The sequence below is a fragment of the Haliotis rufescens genome, unplaced genomic scaffold (assembly GCF_023055435.1).
Source record: "Haliotis rufescens isolate VD_foot unplaced genomic scaffold, xgHalRufe1.0.p SCAF_20, whole genome shotgun sequence".
NCBI classification, from domain to species: domain Eukaryota; kingdom Metazoa; phylum Mollusca; class Gastropoda; order Lepetellida; family Haliotidae; genus Haliotis; species Haliotis rufescens.
The window spans coordinates 11,773,025-11,793,244 of NW_025963891.1; the positions used below are offsets into that span (position 1 = coordinate 11,773,025).

Sequence of the window (20,220 nt, forward strand, 5' to 3'; positions counted from 1 at the left end):
GTGAGACAAGAAGTGGGCTTCACACATTGTACTAAGCAGGGTTAGAGCAAAATGCATCTGGTATATTTATAATACCTGAACACGTTTCATAGTGCAGTCATGGTTATTTCAGGTAGCACAACCTCGGGAGGTTCCCGGCGCCATGCAGCGTCACAGTGGCATCAAAGAAAAGCTCTTGATGACAAAGAGCAAGCTGACAGATTAAACAAGGGGTTGGACACATTGTCCCGCACAACACGGACATGTGGTGAACTCAAACATACCTTTGAGCAAAATAATGAATCTCATATAGAAAATGTGATTTTTCACTAAAAACAACTTCATTTTATTGTTGACAGTTTTATAATTCAACAAAGAATTCTACTCATATTTAATTGCAATCTGAACTTAATAGTAATAGGCTGCAGCCATGGTCAGATCTTCAAGTTCTTCAAGAATTGGCCTAAATTGAGTTACGTGAAGTGTGAACCTATATACTTGAAGAGGATTATGTGTATACTGTATACAGGATTACTGGAATCTTTGTATCTGGTCCATTTGTTTGTTTAAGGCCTATGTACATAAATTATTCATTCTATAAGTGCCAAAAGGCAAGCTCAGTTTTGTTTCCGTCTGGAATGAACATTTAAAACTTTGTCACCTGAACACCACGTTCTTCAGTCTCTTCTGCAGCTTCAGGCTGGTTTTGTGATGTGTCTGAATCAGGGTACTCCTTAACGACGCCATATTTTAGTAAAAGGAAAGCAGCAAAGAAAGCAGCTGACGACAGCAACTGAAGTCCTGTGTCCATCCCCTTCACACGATACCGTAGGTTAGGGAGATCATACAGTGCGCATGCGCCGACCTCGCCACACGTGGTTTCCCAGAGAGTGCACGTGGTGTCAATGACCATCCCATACACAATAGGTGATGGGAGGAATCCTGGGAAAGAAGGATTCAGAATCATGGAGTAATATCGGAATACACACACTCCACATTATACCCGTTCCATTGTAGAATCAGCAAGCATGAGTAGACCCGTGACTTACAGTTATTTCCACGTTTATATTATATTATCTTGTTCAATGCAGATCCACATACATTATGTATACAAAACGAATAAACCCACTGACAATCTGTATCTGTACAAAATGAAACGTTTATTGGGATGTTAATCTCTTGTATGTGAAAAGGAACCTCCATAACACAATAAGTTGTCATACAAGTAGAAAGGGGCAAACTGTTCACATGGATATGTAGGAATTTATTAATAAGTTTCAAGCGGATGGATGATAAATAAAAAATGTGGCGCCGGCGGCCGTCAAATCCTGTATCTACGTCAGGCAGTACTTACCGACAAAACTATTTAGGAAAGACGATATAGCGACAGCCATGGATTTGTCCCTTGGATGCACTGTTCTTTAAGGGAATTTAAAATAATCAAATTAACTAACTAACAACAACATATAATTAAAAAGTTGAGATGAAATGGCATTTAACATCGTCGCTTTCATGATTACTGCCTTTATATAGCGACGTGCATGCAAGTGTGTGTATAGTTGTGTGTGTGTGTGTGTGTGTGTGTGTGTGGCTGTGTGTATATGTGTGTGGCTGCGAGTACAAGTCCACACTATTGCCTATTGTATACTGCTAGCCCATTGAGATACCATGCCGCAGATTAACATGAATAACCCACTCAAACACAGTATACTGACTCCAAGTCGACCGATAAGCATATGTCCATGAAACATTATCAAACAGTCAATTCTTTGAATGACATTTAGAAGAGATACACACAATGAAGAGAAATTATGAATGTCAAAGTCCTGCTTATGAGGAACACCACGTTTCAGAGTATATACTTACTCCTTCATCATGTGAACGAATGCTATGAAGTTGAGAACACATATATGTATCTGTAAGTGCAACAAAAGTAATAAGATAACAAAGGTGGAAACTAAACAAGGGAAGCCAACAGTTCAATGGCGCTGATAGGTGATTAGCAATGGTTAAATGGAAGCCAACATTTTATAGTAAATTAGCTCTGATACCAGCCTTTGCTATCTATATATTTTCACAAGTCTTAAGGTACAATCCAGCATGCACTTCAAAGAGCGTATTATGACTCTGACTCTCCACAAGACTGTATGACAAGAGGGTTGACTTCAACTTTACAAAAGTCAACTTCCCTTTATGTCGAGCAATATTCTAAAAGCTCCAGCCTTTGCTATCTATATATTTTCACAAGTCTTAAGGTACAATCCAGCATGCACTTCAAAGAGCGTATTATGACTCTGACTCTCCACAAGACTGTATGACAAGAGGGTTGACTTCAACTTTACAAAAGTCAACTTCCCTTTATGTCGAGCAATATTCTAAAAGCTCCAGCCTTTGCTGTCTATATATTTTCACAAGTCTTCAGGTACAATCCAGCTTGCACTTCAAAGTGCGTATTACGACTCTGACTCTAGTTGTTTGATAAGATTCCCGCATGCAAGGCCTCAGTAAAGCTTTTAAAATTTTTCATGACACAATGTGAAGGGCATTTTCAAATTTGTCGCATCAGTGACAATAATGATGTCCGATGCGCTTCCCTATTTTGACTTGTACACGTACTATTTGTTCCCGTGGTTTTGGGGTCGAACAATTGACTTGCCCTTTGTATGTCTTCATGATGGGCGTCACTTGTAGAGTGAGATACGCTCATCCTTTCGCGAAAACCTGGTACCATCACTATTTGATAGTTATTCATAACAAATGCTCATGATAAGTCGGAATCGTACAATTTTGATTTCTTATGACTGAGGTCAATCTGCAAGTGTAACAATACACTCCATATGAAACATATAAACCTAATGACACTATCGAAAACTAAAAAGGGCGTTTCTTTAGAAACTAGTTCATGCATCTTTATTCAACATAAAGTATTTGGAAAATTGTACATGTTTTTGTATTCTAGCATTCTGACACAAACCCAACGATATAAAACAATCAAGATGCTGATTTTGCACAACCGGAACACGCGCTGGTATAATTTACATTCGACATCCCAAGTCGTAGTTTAAAGGGACCCTCATCTTATTGATTTGTGGTTAGTTATTTTCACTTAAACATGTGTTATGACACTCTCACAGACTGGTACAAATTTGATTTTGAAAGTGGTTTCCTTCCCTCACCGCCAGTGTTTCCAGTTGAAATGGAACGTAGCAAAGCTCGATTTTGATGACAAGCTCGATTTTGATGACAAGCTCACGCTTTCAAAACATTACCAACTTGAAAAGAAATACTAATAATATAGATATTATATTGGAATTTGTTGTAGGCACCTACTTCATTATGGTCATCATGACAGGGACTAAGGCAAATGTCGCCACCAGGCCTGACACCAGGTCAACAGTGACGTAGGGGTAAAGGTAGGGACAATCTGTCGGACACATGCCCACTGTGCCCTCGTTACCAGGAATCTCTCTACATCCCGTGTACGTCTGAAACATCACAAGTACACAATACAGACCTGAAATACAAATGAATATAAAACAAAAACAAATTGATAGCAGATAATTGGTTTGAATAAAATGTAAACAGAATAATTACAAATAATGCTGCCAGGACATTCCCTGTATTTCACTGTGAATGATCTGGGATACCAATGAAATGGGACACCTACTATGACTTTTAGTGAGATACTTACTGTGCCATACAAACCATACTGTGCCATAGCAAGCCATACAGGAAGTGAGAAACTTACTATGTCATACTAAGAAATAGCAGGAATGAGTACTTACAGTGTCATTCTGAAACTGACATCTCGCCATACCAGGAGTGGGGTACCCACAGCGCCCATCTGAGACTAACATCCTGCCATACAGGGAGCCACTCAGGGAGTGAGATACTTACACTGCCATTCTGAGACTGACATCCTGCCATACAGGGAGCCACACAGCGAGTAAGATACTTACAGTTCCATTCTGAGACCGACATCCCGCCATACAGGGAGCCACACAGCGAGTGAGATACTTACAGTGCCTTTCTGAGACGACATCCTGCTGTACAGGGAGCCACACAGGGAGTGAGATACTTACACTGCCATTCTGAGACCGACATCCTGCCATACAGAGAGCCACACAGGGAGTGAGATACTTACAGTGCCATTCTGAGACTGCCATCCTGCTATACAGGGAGTCACACAGGGAGTGAGATACTTACAGTGCCATTCTGAGACCGACATCCTGCCATACAGAGAGCCATACCAGGAGTGAGATACTCACACTGCCATTCTGAGACTGCCATCCTGCCATACAGAGAGCCACACAGGGAGTGAGATACTTACAGTGCCATTCTGAGACTGCCATCCTGCCATACAGGGAGCCACACAGGGAGTGAGATACTTACAGTGCCATTCTGAGACGACATCCTGCCATACAGGGAGCCACACAGGGAGTGAGATACTTACAGTGCCATTCTGAGACGACATCCTGCTATACAGGGAGCCACACAGGGAGTGAGATACTTACACTGCCATTCTGAGACCGACATCCTGCCATACAGAGAGCCACACAGGGAGTGAGATACTTACACTGCCATTCTGAGACTGCCATCCTGCTATACAGGGAGCCACACAGGGAGTGAGGTACTTACAGTTCCATTCTGAGACTGACATCCTGCTATACAGGGATTGATATATGTCACGCCGTCAACGCCACACAGAGGCATGAACGCAGTTGCATCACAATTGCAAACGGTATCGTTGACCATGGCGTTTCTGAAATATATTGGTAATGTCAAAGTCAGTCATCCCCCCCAAGATAATGTTAAGTTTTTCTGTTTGAATTATGATACGATAATTACAAACACTCACTCGTAAGACTGTCCAGTTGTTGCTCGTTACCAACTATGTGGTTTCTTTTGCAATAATGTCCGTAAGAAGCATTGATTTCAAAACGAGATTGTTGTTTTGTGGTATTTCCATTTCTTAAAAGGATTCAATATTCAACATTCTATGAAACAAAGGTCTGGTAAATTTATACAAAGAACAAAGGTCTTCTGTTACAAAATTGCTATTAAGTATTTACTTTCCCAGTGTGTTCCTTTCACTATTTTTGAAGTCGAAATGTGAAGTAAAGTAAAGTAAATGTGTTTTGTTTGTATTTTACTATGACAGCAGGTTTATAAATAGTTTATCACGTTGGTTAAAAAACATAGTTTTATGGTACACATGTGGAGGATATTTTTAAATCTGTCGTATCTGTGATAACAATGATGTCTGATGCAATTTGTTTACTTGTACCAGCATGTACCTGTGGGTTTTTTTTCAGGTGAACAATTTAATTGTCTTTGCAACGTTGTGACGGGTGTCAACAAGACTAGGTTAGATGATGGGGGTACTACAATACTTTTAGGAGAGATGTCTTATGATTATGGAAAGAATTTTGTTGCTTTTATGTTATTATTGATACTCATGTCAACCCAGTTACATCTGGTATGTTTTCTAAATGAATGATTCCCAATGTACTTTTGAGATAAGGTAGTGGTAATAAATGTAGACTTTTCTTGCTAATATTTTGCTTGCTGTGTGTCGAGAGAAGAAGAGTGATGTAAATGACAATTTGAAAGACACTTGGGTATATATGTACTTCCACACAATGCCACATCACTTGTATCTGGAGTGAGGTGTCGTGTGTGGACTGGTAATAACAATGGACACTTACATGTTTCCTCTTCCCTGCCTCCGACAAAGCCACTGACGGTCTGGTAAGACGGTAAGAACTCACACTTACCAACTGCGAACTAAACTTGCCACTTTAACACCTACCTGATGTCACCTGAACGCTAGATGTTTTGGCGAAAATACCTGACACTCATCTACTGCAACTATAACTCTCAATGTTCTGGTTATAACTTGTCACTATCAGCTGTCGCCTGGACACACTGTTTATGACCACTGTCACTGTCACCTTAACCATCCCCTGGTTGTAATTACTGCCACTTACCTGATGTCACCTAGGCCCTTGATGTTCTGGTTGTCACATCCTAAGAACAACGTGACAGAATAGAGGGCAGTTCCAATGGTTACCACTATGGTCGTGAACTTTATACATCCCATGCTGGTCAGTTTGAGTCGGCTAGTGAGGATGCCTCCAAGTAGAGTGCCCACAACCGCCCACAGCAGCTCTAGAATACCTTCAACACATGATTGAGCTTTGAATTTCGTTGAAAAGTGAATATAATTTTGGTTTCCACTTTCAAACAGCCAGATTATCCTGTTCATATACCTTTACTGCAAATACCTACCTTTAATCTATTTCAGATTGACAGACAAGTCCATCCCCATTGGAAACAAAATGGGCGATTCCCTACTTTTGAGTAAGCTTCAGACGACTCCACCTTGGTCCCAAGACAGCTGGCAGATACGAGTTACAAGTCTTTACAATATGGACAATGCCCAACAATAATCTGTTTCCTTCTCACTGATCCATGCAGTAAAAACATAATGACAATTTAAATTGTAGATGCCGTTTTATTGGAAAAGGCAACATCATCGTTACTTACTTAATATGAAGTTCGCCTCAGCTGCTGACGTAGCAAATTGGTTCGCGATGTATTTCGGGGCGAATCCTAAATAGCCTCCAACAAAGAACAAAGCACTAGCGGATCCAAAGAGGAGACAGTCGACTGCTGGGTTTTTCAATATCCGTAATACCGACCTCGGCATGTCTGCAAATTAGAAGTCATCAGAACAAGAGAACATCTAGCGACCAACTTCTGGTCGGATATTCATGTATGGCGTTTCCGTTGAGGAAAGTCTTCAGAAAGTGACCGATTGATGCGTATGATAGGTCGTCATATAGCGTATGTCATATAGCCTTTAATGATGTGCCAGCATGGGACGTTGAAGGATGACTGGTAATAGAACTAACGGGCAATGTAAGTCCTATGCATCACCACACAGAGTTTGCATTGGGAAAAGCATTACCTCATCGCCATAGTGTCCTTCAGTTTAAATATCAGAGACCTATGCTTCCCATCACCATATACCACCCCTTGCATACAAGCAATCTCTCTGGGCAATTGTTGTAAATGAGTAATTTTAAGCATGTTGCATGGAACCATACCGGATGTCTTGTATAGAAGTGTAGAAATGTCTTACCCACTATATCGTCTTTAAATGACTTGGTTGTTTCAATGGCTTTGACTTTGGGTTCCTTAATGTGCTTTGGAAAGCAGCCCAAGGGTACAGCAACAAGGAGGGCTGCACAGCCAAAGATCAGGTACCCGAGCCACCATGCCCCGATCCACTGGGGGCTACGACCATCAAGCTGGGACTCTTGAAATCAAAACATACCAGAAATATAATTTTTATTGTATGTGTGGCGTATTGAACAATTATTTATAATATTAAAACTAAGTCTAGTGGATAAAATAGCCTCCATATTTGTTGACATTTGAAACTTTTAAAAGGCATCATTTGTTGGAAGTGTAAAGGCATATAACTTATTCATTGTAGCTTTCTACGTATTTGATTGTAAATTATTTTTGTGTAAATGTTGTGAAGGGACATTGAATTGGTATAATTTAATTTCTGCTTTCTACATAATGCGAGCACAAAACCCACCGCTGAGATCAACAGGGATGTCGCTAAACCATCCACCAAGACCAAGTGCAACAGCTGGTCCGAGGAACGCCGCTGTCATAATGATGCCTGCAAGACCATGAACACAAACATCATAGAATCAGTACCTTAGCTAAACTCATACATTCACTACTTCCTCTACAAGCATTACTACATCCATATGCACAACTTCGTCAACATGCACAACTTCGTCTACATGCACAACTTCCACTCATGCACAACGTCCTGTACAATCACACCTTACACTACACGCAGTACGTCCTCTACGTGCACGACTTTACTGCATGTACCTCTTACTCTACACCCAATATATCCTCATAATTTCCTGTACAAACAATACTACCTTTACACACACAACTTCCTCTACACACACAGTTTTGCCCTACATGCATACTTTTCCCTACAATCATTACTTCCTCTATATTCACTATTACCTCTATACTAACTACTTCCTCCTTATGAACTACTTCTTATACATTCTTTACAACTGTTTACTTACTTTTATTGATCAATGTGACTTAAAATAGTCAGATGTGATATTGTTGAATTGTTAGAGAGGTTTTTGCAAATGACAATGTTTTTTCTCCTCACTTAGATGATGAAAATGAACTCAGTTCTAATCAGTTTACAGATATTGATGCATTCATACTAAATTCTACGATAACTGAACATGAAATTACATCATCAATAAATAAGTTAAAAAAAGGAAAATCCGCCGGGCCCGATCAAGTGCTGATAGAAATGCTTAAATGTTCCCAATTAGATATTATGCCATTTCTTCATAAATGTTTCAACAAACTCTTTGATAATCAAATATTTCCAAACAGTTGGTCTTGTTCAGAAATAGTCCCTCTACATAAAAAAGGCGATCCGAGAAACCCTGACAACTACAGGGGGATCTCATTAATGAGTGTTCTGGGGAAAATTTTTACCTCTGTTTTGAATAACAGGCTTACTAACTGGGCAAATATGAGAGATAAGATACCGGAAGTTCAAGCTGGTTTTAGAAAAAATTATTCAACCGTAGATCATATTTTTACATTATATGCTGCAATTCAAAAATGTCTAACACGTCGTAAACACAAGGTTTACGTTGCTTTTATTGATTTTAAAAAGGCATTTGATACAGTTGATCGTTATAAATTATGGTGTTGTTTAAGAAAAGCTGGACTACAAGGGAAGATGTTTAATATAATACAATCAATGTATTCAAATATCAAGTCATGTGTACGTAGTGATTATGGTGTTACTGATTTTATCGATTGCCCATCTGGTTTACGTCAGGGATGTATACTGAGTCCTCTGTTATTTTCGTTTTTCATAAGCGAATTATATTATGAAATCTCAAGTAACGGCAAGCATGGTATACAGATGTATCCTGACATCCTTGAACTTCTTATGCTCCTTTTTGCCGATGATGTTATTTTACTATCTGACACTGTTATTGGTCTACAGAATCAGTTGAATGTATTAGATAAATATACTAAGGAATGGAATTTATCTGTAAATTTAGATAAGACAGAAATTATAGTATTCAGAAAAGGGGGTCCTTTAAATTTTAGGGAAAGATGGTACTTAAATGGACAACAAATTAATGTAGTTAATGGTTATAAGTATCTCGGCATAATGTTTAATTCAACACTAAATATGAACAAATGTGTATCTGACTTATCACTGCGAGGGAAACGAGCTTTACTTAATATAATGTCTGTTTCACATAAACTTGGAGTTATTACTCCAAAAGTATTTTTCAAATTATTTGATACTCAAATACAGCCAATTTTATTGTATGGATCTGAAGTGTGGGGTTACCGAAGATATGAATGTTTAGAAAGAATTCACCTACTGGCATGTAAAAAGTTTCTTCGCGTTGGAATAGCAACACCAAATAATATGATATATGGAGAATGTGGAAGATACCCACTTTACATTAATTCACAAATAAAGTGTTTAAAATATTGGTTTAATATCATCCGTATGCCAGAACATCGGCTTCCGAAAAAAGCTTATAACATGCTCTTTCATTTAGATAGTATCGGTAAGGTTACATGGGTATCGCATATTAGGACACTATTATTCTCACATGGATATGGGTATATATGGCTTAACCAATCTGTTGGTGATCAACATTTATTTCTAAATTATTTTCGTAAAATAGCAATAAATATGTTCTATCAAGGGTGGCAATGCAACTTGGAAAATAGTTCACGTTATGATTTGTACAGAACATTTAAGACTCTATTAGAGCCAGAAAAATATCTATCAGTTTTAACAAATAGTCACCTAAGAAATGGATATATTAAATACAGACTTGGCTTGTCAAAACTTATGATTAACTATGGACGGAATATATCACTTGAAAGAATACAAAGAATTTGTCCATTCTGTAACTCTGCAATAGAAGACGAAATACATTTTACCTTTGAATGTCCTTATTATGCAGAATTACGTACTAAATATATACCAGAATGTTTCTTATCTAAGACAAGTAGAATAGCTTTTGTTTCTATTTTGTCATCGAATGATGCCGATGTAATGTTTAAACTGTCTTTATTTGTAAAACATGGGATGGAACTACGAAATAACATGTTGAGTGGAAATTCATAATTTTAATTACCTCACCCTAGAAAGTCCTCATGATTATCACCGATTGTTAAATGAATGTTATATTTATATAATTTTTGTTGTATCTCCCAATCTGTAAATTCTCACCCACTGTATTTATCTGAACTTGTATATGGGCCGATGGCCTTTGATACAATAAACATCTTTGACTTTGACTTTGAATATGATCACACAATTATATAGGCTTCATAATTTGTTAAAGGGCCACACAGCTCGGTTCAGTGGGCACTCCAGTAGCCAAGTTTTATTAAAGTCACCCAATTCCGTTTTGTTTGTCTGTTAGCTAATCTATCTATATAAATGGCCGCTAGTCTCAACAACGTTGTCTCAGAAAAATGGAAATATTTTTACAACGAACCATGAACTTCTCTATTTCATAATGAATTGAAATATTATTCAGACTTGAGACCTTACCTGTCAGTAAACTCGACTGCTGTTTGTCACGCGAGTTGTTGTCAACGTACGGTAAACCCAGGGAAAACCGTGGGGATTTACCCATCCCTTGTAACACGAAAAGCACGGCAAGCACATTGTACATCCAATATCCGTTGTCAGTCGTTTGGTCCTTCGTAGCTGGACATCGCTCATTGTCCTGCACGGAATCCCGACATAGTCTGACACTTTGTGGAGAGGAATAGTTGGAGCCGAGGTCCTCTACACGAGGAAGCGATACAGGATTCATGAAGTGTAACAGACCCGACATTAAACTAGCAAGGCCATACACAGCCAGTGCGCAGGACAGGATCCTAGGTATAAAGCGTCTTCCCCAAAAATGACTGAAGAAAAAAATAGCTGAAAGATAACCGATTTCGCTGCAGCTTAGGAGTAGGCCACTTTTTGTACTGCTGAGTCCAAACTGCTTCTCGAGAGAGGTGATCTGGGACACGGTATAGGACTTGACTGCCTCCAGCACCAGGGATGACACACTGAACACGGCAGTGAACAAGAGGATGTTGTTGAAACAACGACGCCGAGGTCCTCCAGTTTCAACAATGACGCCGACACTCAGACCGTTCCTCTCCATCTTCAAAATCTATAACTGATCGACAAAATAAAGGTGACATACATGGATTATTTAATAACTGCAAAGGATTATTTATTCTAAACAGAATGGAAAAAGTGTCACCATTTCACAGCACTGGATGTGAGTAGTAGCATTTATATAAAATCTGTTAATCGATCGATAAAGCAATGATCTTTCAGTAGTGATCCGCATTTAGTTGGATCGTTCAATTATGTTGATCTTTCAGTTGGACATATTATTTGTCTATGGTTCGCGTTTCTTTTGGAATGAGTGTATACTCTTCACAAAAATTAGGGGATATTCGAAAAAAACCTTTCCAAACATGTTAAAGATATTAGTTTCTAGTTACAGTCGTATGGTAATATTGAACAAATTTGGAACACATTACAACCGGTAGTGAAGTATGACAGTGTATATTTACCAAATATTGAGCTACATTGACAGCAATGTAAAAACGGAATAGGCTTGCTGGTTTAACACGGTAAAAATTGATTTTCCCGAACTGGTATAGTGAGATCACCGATAATATAACAGTTCTCACTTTTGTAAATATTAATATAAACTGCCAACGCAAGATATCAACCATCCTAGATTTTCGTCAGAATAAGGTTCCATTTAGCGAATAGAAAGTTATTAGTACTTCCGGTTTGATTCGTAAGTTCAAATAAAGACAGCTTGTGTTTTCCTGAGCCGAAAGTGCTCATGAATAGATTTTGTGGTTTTAATTGCTACTGCGGAAGGCATCTGGTGTCTTAAACCGGAAGTGATCAGGCGTATTGATGCAGTGCTGAAACTAAAGCTGTTGCGTGTAAAGTGAAGGTTATCTATATACGCACTACATTATGCACTATAACCCCCCGGTGTGTCATGGAATACAGGCGTTATACAATGTCACAGATCTCTCCCATCACAAATGTACATCATGGACTAGAGCTGTACTTTTAGCCCGATTCAAATGTTGTATTTCCTTTTCAAGGCCATTGACCCACATACAAATGCACATAATTTACAATTGGCAATAGGCAATAGAAGCACATATCATTAAAATATTGGAATGATATTTTCTAGATATGTGACTTTCTTAATAATCATAATGGTAGTTGACAGAACTTCATTAAGTTGACTACATGAGGTTCGGCTTTCAAATTCAAAACATGGAATGGTTGGTAAGATCGCAAAGTTATCCAGTAAATGTTTCTTCGTTAAAATATGAGGAACATTAAACATCAAGTGTCTAATGTACGAACTGAGTTACTTCCCCGTCAACATCCCCATTACGAGTATAATGTCTGACACTTACACACAAGTACACCTTTTTCTCTTCTTCTATAGCATACTATATATAAAACAAGCTCATTGTGATGTTGAAAAGTGTCAAAATTTCGAAATCAAGCACAATTTCACAGTCCTATCTAACCTTTCACCTGCCCTGGGCCTTGTCTATACCAGATACTTGTACTTTATCAAATACTGCTCTCCCTCCTTGAATAATTCATTTATAACTTTATAATGGCCTGGTGCTTTCGCTACTTTAAATTTGCCAATTGAATTAATTTGATTAACTCTTTGTGACGTCGTTCATTTCTTCAAACACTATCGTAAATGTATCGTCTTGCTGCGGAAAACAGAACATCTGCATACGCCAATAATTCTGAAATACGTGTTACCTCCGAGAGAAACCCGTGAAGATCCGGTAAGAATAGGTCTACAGCAAGCCATGATTGCGGTTGGAGGCGATTATGCTTGCTATGGGATCGGGTGGTCAGGCTTGGTGACTTCGTTCATGCATGTCATCGTATCCTAGTTGCGTACATCGAGGCTCATGGTGGCAATCACTGGAATCTCTGGTCCAGACTCGATTATTTTCAGACCGCTTTCATGTAGCTGGAATATTGCTAAATGCGGCGTTAAATACAAACAAAACCTCCGAGAGGTGTATAAAAAATGCGGACACGAACGATGAATAATTATGTTGCCATTTTTACATGGACTTGTATATCTAACGATGCTGTTGAACCCGTTCACAGGGAATTTACGTGGTGATGTGCATCAAACTGAGAAGATCACTTACACTATACCAGCAGATGCAGATAGTATAGCTGTACAGGAGCACTCATTGACCAACAGTACTACTCACAGATTGATTGAGCTTCACGTTATCCGACCTTAATGCTGCGTATGTGGTGATAACAGTATGCAAGTGGTTCTGCAAGTGGTTCTGCAAAATGTTCTGCAAGTGGTTCTGCAAAAGGTTCTGCATGTGGTTCTGCAAGTGGTTCTGCAAGAGGTTCTGCAAGTGGTTCTGCAAGTGGTTCTGAAAGAGGTTCTGCATGTAGTTCACCTACATGTACCTCGGCTAACTGTACATGTGCTACAGCACAGTGATATGTATGTTATATGTTGTCTTACTCTAACAAACAGCTTGATATCGACGTACCAGGCTCTAGATGAGTTATGCAATCTGTGTAACTCACTTTGTGCTCAAGGTGACTGTTATCCCTGGAGACCTCAATGCTGACATGTCAAAGGCTGTGTCATCTCGAGATAAACATTAGTTTTGTGTACACGATTTTTTAGTGAATACAATAGAGTATACACTTACAAGTAAAGACACTTTCGGTAGATCGACATAGATTATATCCTCATACCGTCTCATTTACAAGGGGCGTTGAGTTAGCCTAGTTATTAAAGCGTTCGCTCGCCACGCCGAAGACCCGGGTTCGGTTCCCCCAAACATTCTGGTGTGATGTTGCTGGACTTTTGCTAAAAGCGGCGTAAACCACTATGCTTACTCACCCACTCATTTACAATGTAAGGTGGTATTAAAATGTGTATACTACTTAGAAAACCTCTGATCACTTTCCATGTGAGACTATCAACTAATACAGATAGGCCCGTGTACTAAACATATGGCAAAGGATGTCTGTTTTATTGAACGGAATACAGCTACAAATGGTGAGATAGCATCTACAAAGTCTCCCTTACTAAACTGTTATCTAGTATTGACAATGGCTGAGTACTACACAGGACGGCACTGAGACACATGATGGTGGAATGTTTACTCTTAAAAATGGGATACAAATTTCCCAAATTGTAAGAGATATGTTTCTAGTAATAATTAAATGACAATAATGATCGAATTGGCAACACATTACAACCGGTAGTAAAATTTCAAAATTGACGTTTTTGGACCAATAGTGCATAATATCGCCATGATTTGTGAAACATTCATTCACTCGACGAGGCATAGTGCGTATGATTCTCCCAATGGCGATTTTAGGGAGTCTGTCCCACTCCCACTGTCTCGTCAAGTTCAACCAACGTGGTCGCCGTCCTATGACGCCGACGCACACGTCTCCTGATCATGCCCAAAACGTGTTCACCGGGGTCGACCCCCAACATTTTGGGTTTGATATTACCTTGTGATAGTGAACAATTCGAACAATTTAACTTTGTCACCACATCTAAACTAGCTTATATAAAACTAAGTCTTGACTATGACGAATGTAGCACTGGTATTTAATGGACTGATATTTCTGTATCTAAAGTTGGCTGTTTTATACTAAACGTCCTATGAATATATCACCTGGCCCAGATTTATTCATAACGAATTCATCATGAGCATATTTTGGGCCGTGGTGAACTGCTGTTACAAAACTACCGTCATATAGCTGGAATATTGCTGAGTGCGGCGTTAAACAACAAACAAAACCCAAAACAAAATAACACACCATTCATAAAGTCAGCATTTCTGCCATTTATATTCAGATTAATCCTAACTTGTATTTTGTATGTGAAAAAAAGGAAATATTAGGAATTGGAGTTTAATATTGTTTATGTTTAATTTGTACAATTATTAAATCAGAATTTGGATGTGACAAGCTTCATGCCTTAAAATTTAGATAGACCACAATACTAGGGACCGTGGGCTCTTACGAATGGAATGTGTCAACACACAAGGAAATAATAAATACGGTTCCTGATCCTGCATGTTACCTTCTAATCAAATATGGGGGTGGAAATAGATTTAACAACATTATACAGTTATTACATTCATTAATAATACATAAATGCGACAAAGTGTTCTTAAAATAATCTCTCGATTGTGCATGTGTTTATGAATCACTATCAAATAGTGATGATACCAAGTGTTCGCGAAAGGTCGACCGTAACCTGCTCCAAGGGTCACCCGTCACAAACACATGCAAAAACAAGTCAACTGTTCACCTGAGAAAAAACACACGTACATATGGTTCAGGTCAAAATGAGGAATTGAATCGGATATTTTTTGTCCCTGTGCCAAATTTGGAAATGTCCTCCACATGTCTACCATAAAACGTTTAGAAATTTTCAGGGAGGCCTTGAATGTTGTAATCTTCATCTAACAACTACTGAGCTAGAGAACGCATGGCGCTCTTTGAAATCAGGGTAGAAACAGCATCCTTGATTGTACCTCAAAAGTAAACACCACAGGCCAGAGCTGCAGAAATACTGCTCAACATGAAGAGAAAGTTAACTATTGGAAAGTTGAAGTCCCTTCTTTAGTAATGTATCAATGTAGACTCAACTACAGTACTTTGTATGGTTTTGCCAGAATAGATGAACAGATTGAGGAGACTAAACTTTGAAGGATCGCGAAAAGCAAAATAAATCATCTTATTATGAACTTTTGAAAATATATAATGTTTGTAATAATATGGTGATTAGGTATATTGTCTATCATACATGAAATCCAGTCAGACAGACTTACCAACTCAACATTAGAATCTCACGCTCTGGCTGCACACTGACACCGCCAACTGATCAGCAACGATGGAATGCGTCATGTAACATGTCTGTCAGGTCAATGTTATGATATTTCAAACTAGCGTACTCAATGGAGTAACGCACAATGCTGACGTGAGTGTGACCCACCGGAGCGGCGCAGCAGCCTGTGTTCGCGACGACAAATCAAAATATTTCAGCAATTTCTCGCAAAATGTGTTCAGTCATGAGAGTGGAGTTAGATGAAATTTGAGGCTTCCCCCAGCCTACCCCTGAAAGTTTTTAAAAAACCCCCGAAAACATAACATCGAAGATGTCCATGAGGACAGATACCAAGTTCTTCAACGGAACTTGCTTGGCAGTGAATAAGTTGCCCAAGCAGCTCACAATACTAGCACTGTCAACCTTTATTGGACTCTATGAACTCAAACGTTCAACAATTTATTTTCTGACATGGTGATTATAGCTGACTACAACAAACAGCACTCGCAGGTGGTTCACACTTGAAGCTTCATCAATACTTCTTCAACAACTTGTTCCATCAATCAAAGATATGTATATACAGCAAAATCTGCATTAAATCGATTACGTAGTGACAAATATTTGGTATGAGCTTGGATTTCCAAAAAAATCATCAATCTCAGCAAATGTAAAATATATCTCTAGCAACGGACATTCAATAGAATATCCCTGGGACAGAGGATCTTTCTGTAGAGATCAAGTTTATGTCCCTCGCGTAAGAATTAATTACTGAAACGAGTCCCGGGGATATTGTATAGAAAGTACCACTGGCCAAAATTGTGCTATAGAAAGATTCTCTGCCCAAGGGATATTCTATTGAATGTCCCTCGCTAAAGATTTACTTTATATGTGACCACAATCTACATCTGGAATTGTGCGGAATGATGTAAACTCAAGCTACAAATGTGTTCTTTAAATGTTCTGTAGATCGAACTTGCAACCTTATATGGATTCAAAAAAGTGGTAAAAGTTTGAGACCTAGATCGCTTTAGGCTTTCCTCCTCGCGTGGACGTCTACTTTAGCCTTGTTCTGGTGTGTCGTCCAACTGCTTGTCGTTATACTGAAAGCACATATTGTTATTATCTTTGTAAGGTAATAGGTAAGATTCCAGTTTGAGATATCAGCTGGACAAGATTTCGGCTGTTAGGATAATATATTGTAGGGTAGGTCTTATTGGCGGCTCTATTTTGGCCATCTTTCTTATTAGTGTTGAAACTTATGATGTTAGGTACAGTTAATATTGACAGTGTCCTCTCGTGCACCGCATTGTTTGACATTCCACCCTGCGTTCCAACAAACTTTCCACAGCTCCGGTCGCATCGATACAGTTTTAATGTAACGGCTTATTGTATCAATGAGTATCTGTAACCTCTTTGTACTGTCTCTAGGCAGACACAATTAATGTATCACAACTTCTTTAGAGTACTGTAATAACGACGCTTCAGTATAGATCCTTTTTCCGTTGTCAAGACAGACTGAATAGCGAACATTGTACAAAATATACGGAGCAGGTGGGGGATTAACAATAACAACACATTGTTTTCATGAGAGATTAACATGAATAGGTTTAATAGTGACGGGGGATAATATTGTTATAGCATGATAGACAAAGAACACATGACGAGAAAGCCAATCAAACAGGAATAAACATGCATGAGTGGGATGATTATTGTTTAATGAGTTCACAGTATCGGATGACATGAATGAATAAAAGAATGAATTCTAAATTTCCTCCAGAGTTGCATCCGAAGATCATTCATGGGCAAATACATGATTTACAATATATTAGTTACATAACTTGTCAATTGTTGCATCACCAAACTTGTAACTTTCTTTATTATGAGGTGTCGTGTTTTACAGAATACAATTGGTTTGCTGGCATATTAACGAACTGAATCAAGTGAAGACTGAAAGGGAAGTAGACAAGAGTGTTGTATCATCGGCCAATAAGACACAGGTTATATCAAATCCATGAATAGCGGTCATTGTTTGCTTTCCTTAATTCGCATATAAGATCATTTATGAAAATGAGAAAGATATACCTTGCCCAGCACCTTGTTTAATGGGAAATGTATGTCTCCGTTGTATGATATAAAATCCGTATAGCTTTGGAAAAGTAGGTTCCATGATTTGCCCTTGAAACCAATGTCATGTGACTTGACAAATAAACCGTCATGCTAGATACGATCGAAAGCCTTTTCATAATCTGAAAATGCAGCAAACACTTGCGATGATTCTCTTCCTGGATTGAAACACATTCTAAAACGACTAAAACTTCGGGTTATGATTGGAAGTTACTGAGAGTGTATTTCCCCTTCTACGTAAAACGATTTTCTCCAAGGGTTTAGATAAACATGATGAAAGAGTTATCCTACCGTAATTACGGGGATCACGTTTGTAGTTTATAGACAGGTATAATTATACCTTGTCCGAAGGCACATGGATAGTACAGGGATGCAAGTATGTGACTGAATAGGTGTATTGAGTGGTACTACAAGTGCCTCTCCTTCAAATATTAAGAGCTCATTTAAGACACATTCAGGCCCTGGATATTTTTTTCTTTTAAGGTTGTGTAAATTGATTTGATTTCTGAGATCTGGATCATCCATGGATCATGTTTACCACGTTTTTCTTCAATAATAAAATGAAGTTTTGATACAATGGTGAATTTAACGTTTTCATCAAATTATTGAGAGTGGTGGGGTTTTGCAAAGACTGAAAAATAGTCACCCCACAGTTTACATATATCAGCTGAAGAAACAGCACTACATCCTTTGTAAACTAATATTACCAATAGCTGTACTTACGTGCGTCTCAGCTTACAAACATGTTTACAGAATGTCTTTATATCGGCTTCACCTGTCTTTTCTAGCTCTGTACTTATTTCTTTACATTGTTCACGTTTTGATTTTAGGTGTAAACGTGTAAATACCTTTGAGCATTTTTATAGGATTTGTATAAGCTAGAGTTTTCGCCCGATGGCATATTGTCCGCTATCCATTCTTGTCTTGTCTTGGGGTTCACGTAACCTATCATATCAGTAGGCGGATGGTCATACCACCCGCTTTTTATGAACTCAATAAACAATCATCCTGATTTCTGAGTTGTGAGTTTCCATAGAAAGCCTTCATCTCTGTTGAATGATGGCTTGTGGCGGCAAAACTTCAAGCATCAAATCAAACAGTACATCAGCCACCTCGAACCATATCAGCAACTGCTCCATTCACAACATTAATTGTGAAAACGTCCAATCCTCTCCAACAACCTACATGACTTCCCTAAAAGAAAACTAGCAGGAGCAGTTAAGATTCGCTGGTACATAGTTCTACACAGCAAGGGATTACGGTGAACCCAACCAGACCCTTTGAGGGAGATAATGGAACTCATATCGAAACTGATTTTTCATTACAAACACCTCTTTACGTGACATTTAGAAGTTGGTATGATGAACAAGGGCGATAATCATATGCTTATACAACGTGTTTATTACAATGAATGATGAAAGCGACGTCACCTCGCCTCACAACGAAAAGCATGTTTGATGACGGTGTTAGTGTCTACACCGAAACGTCGCATTCATTGTAATAAAGAAGTTGCATAACCATAGAACTATCTCCCTTGTCACTATAACTTTGTCACCTAAACACCACGTTCTTCAGTCTACTTCTGCAGCTTCAGGGTGGGTTTGCGATGTGTCTGAATCAGGGTACTCCTTAACGACGCCATATTTTAGTAAAAGAAAAGCAGCAAAGAAAGCAGCTGACGACAGCAACTGAAGTCCTGTGTCCATCCCCTTCACACGATACCGTAGGTTAGGGAGATCATACAGCGCGCATGCGCCGACCTCGCCACACGTGGTTTCCCAGAGAGTGCACGTGGTGTCAATGACCATCCCATACACAATAGGTGATGGGAGGAACCCTGGGGAAGAAGGATCCAGAATCATAAAGTAACACAAGAATATACACAATCTACATTCATACATTCCATTGTAGAATCAGCAAGCGTGTACTTGTCAATGTAGATCTGCAACTTACAGTCATTTCAAACTTTATTTTGAACTTTTGTTTACCTTGTGTTTTTTCAATGCAGATACATATGAATAACGTATAAAGCAAATGAAACTTGTCACTGTCCAAAATGAAGCATTTGTTTGGATGTTAACCTCTTGTATGT

At 38.7% G+C, this 20,220-nt stretch overlaps 1 protein-coding gene across 1 annotated transcript in view; it reads right to left on the bottom strand.

Annotated features, from left to right (window-relative positions):
• Window positions 1-16,111, bottom strand: part of LOC124131558 (solute carrier organic anion transporter family member 2B1-like) — a 30,674-nt gene extending 14,563 nt beyond the window's left edge. The window contains exons 1-10 of the mRNA XM_048401014.1: window positions 16,009-16,111; window positions 10,649-11,273; window positions 7,592-7,678; window positions 7,127-7,303; window positions 6,529-6,693; window positions 5,970-6,159; window positions 4,618-4,741; window positions 3,310-3,464; window positions 1,334-1,398; window positions 641-921 (exon numbers count right to left, since the gene is read on the bottom strand). Of these exons, the coding sequence (XP_048256971.1) occupies window positions 641-921; window positions 1,334-1,398; window positions 3,310-3,464; window positions 4,618-4,741; window positions 5,970-6,159; window positions 6,529-6,693; window positions 7,127-7,303; window positions 7,592-7,678; window positions 10,649-11,258 (1,854 nt within the window). The 5' untranslated portion in view covers window positions 11,259-11,273; window positions 16,009-16,111. The remainder of the gene's footprint in view (window positions 1-640; window positions 922-1,333; window positions 1,399-3,309; window positions 3,465-4,617; window positions 4,742-5,969; window positions 6,160-6,528; window positions 6,694-7,126; window positions 7,304-7,591; window positions 7,679-10,648; window positions 11,274-16,008) is intronic.
• Window positions 16,112-20,220: the final 4,109 nt, after the last annotated feature.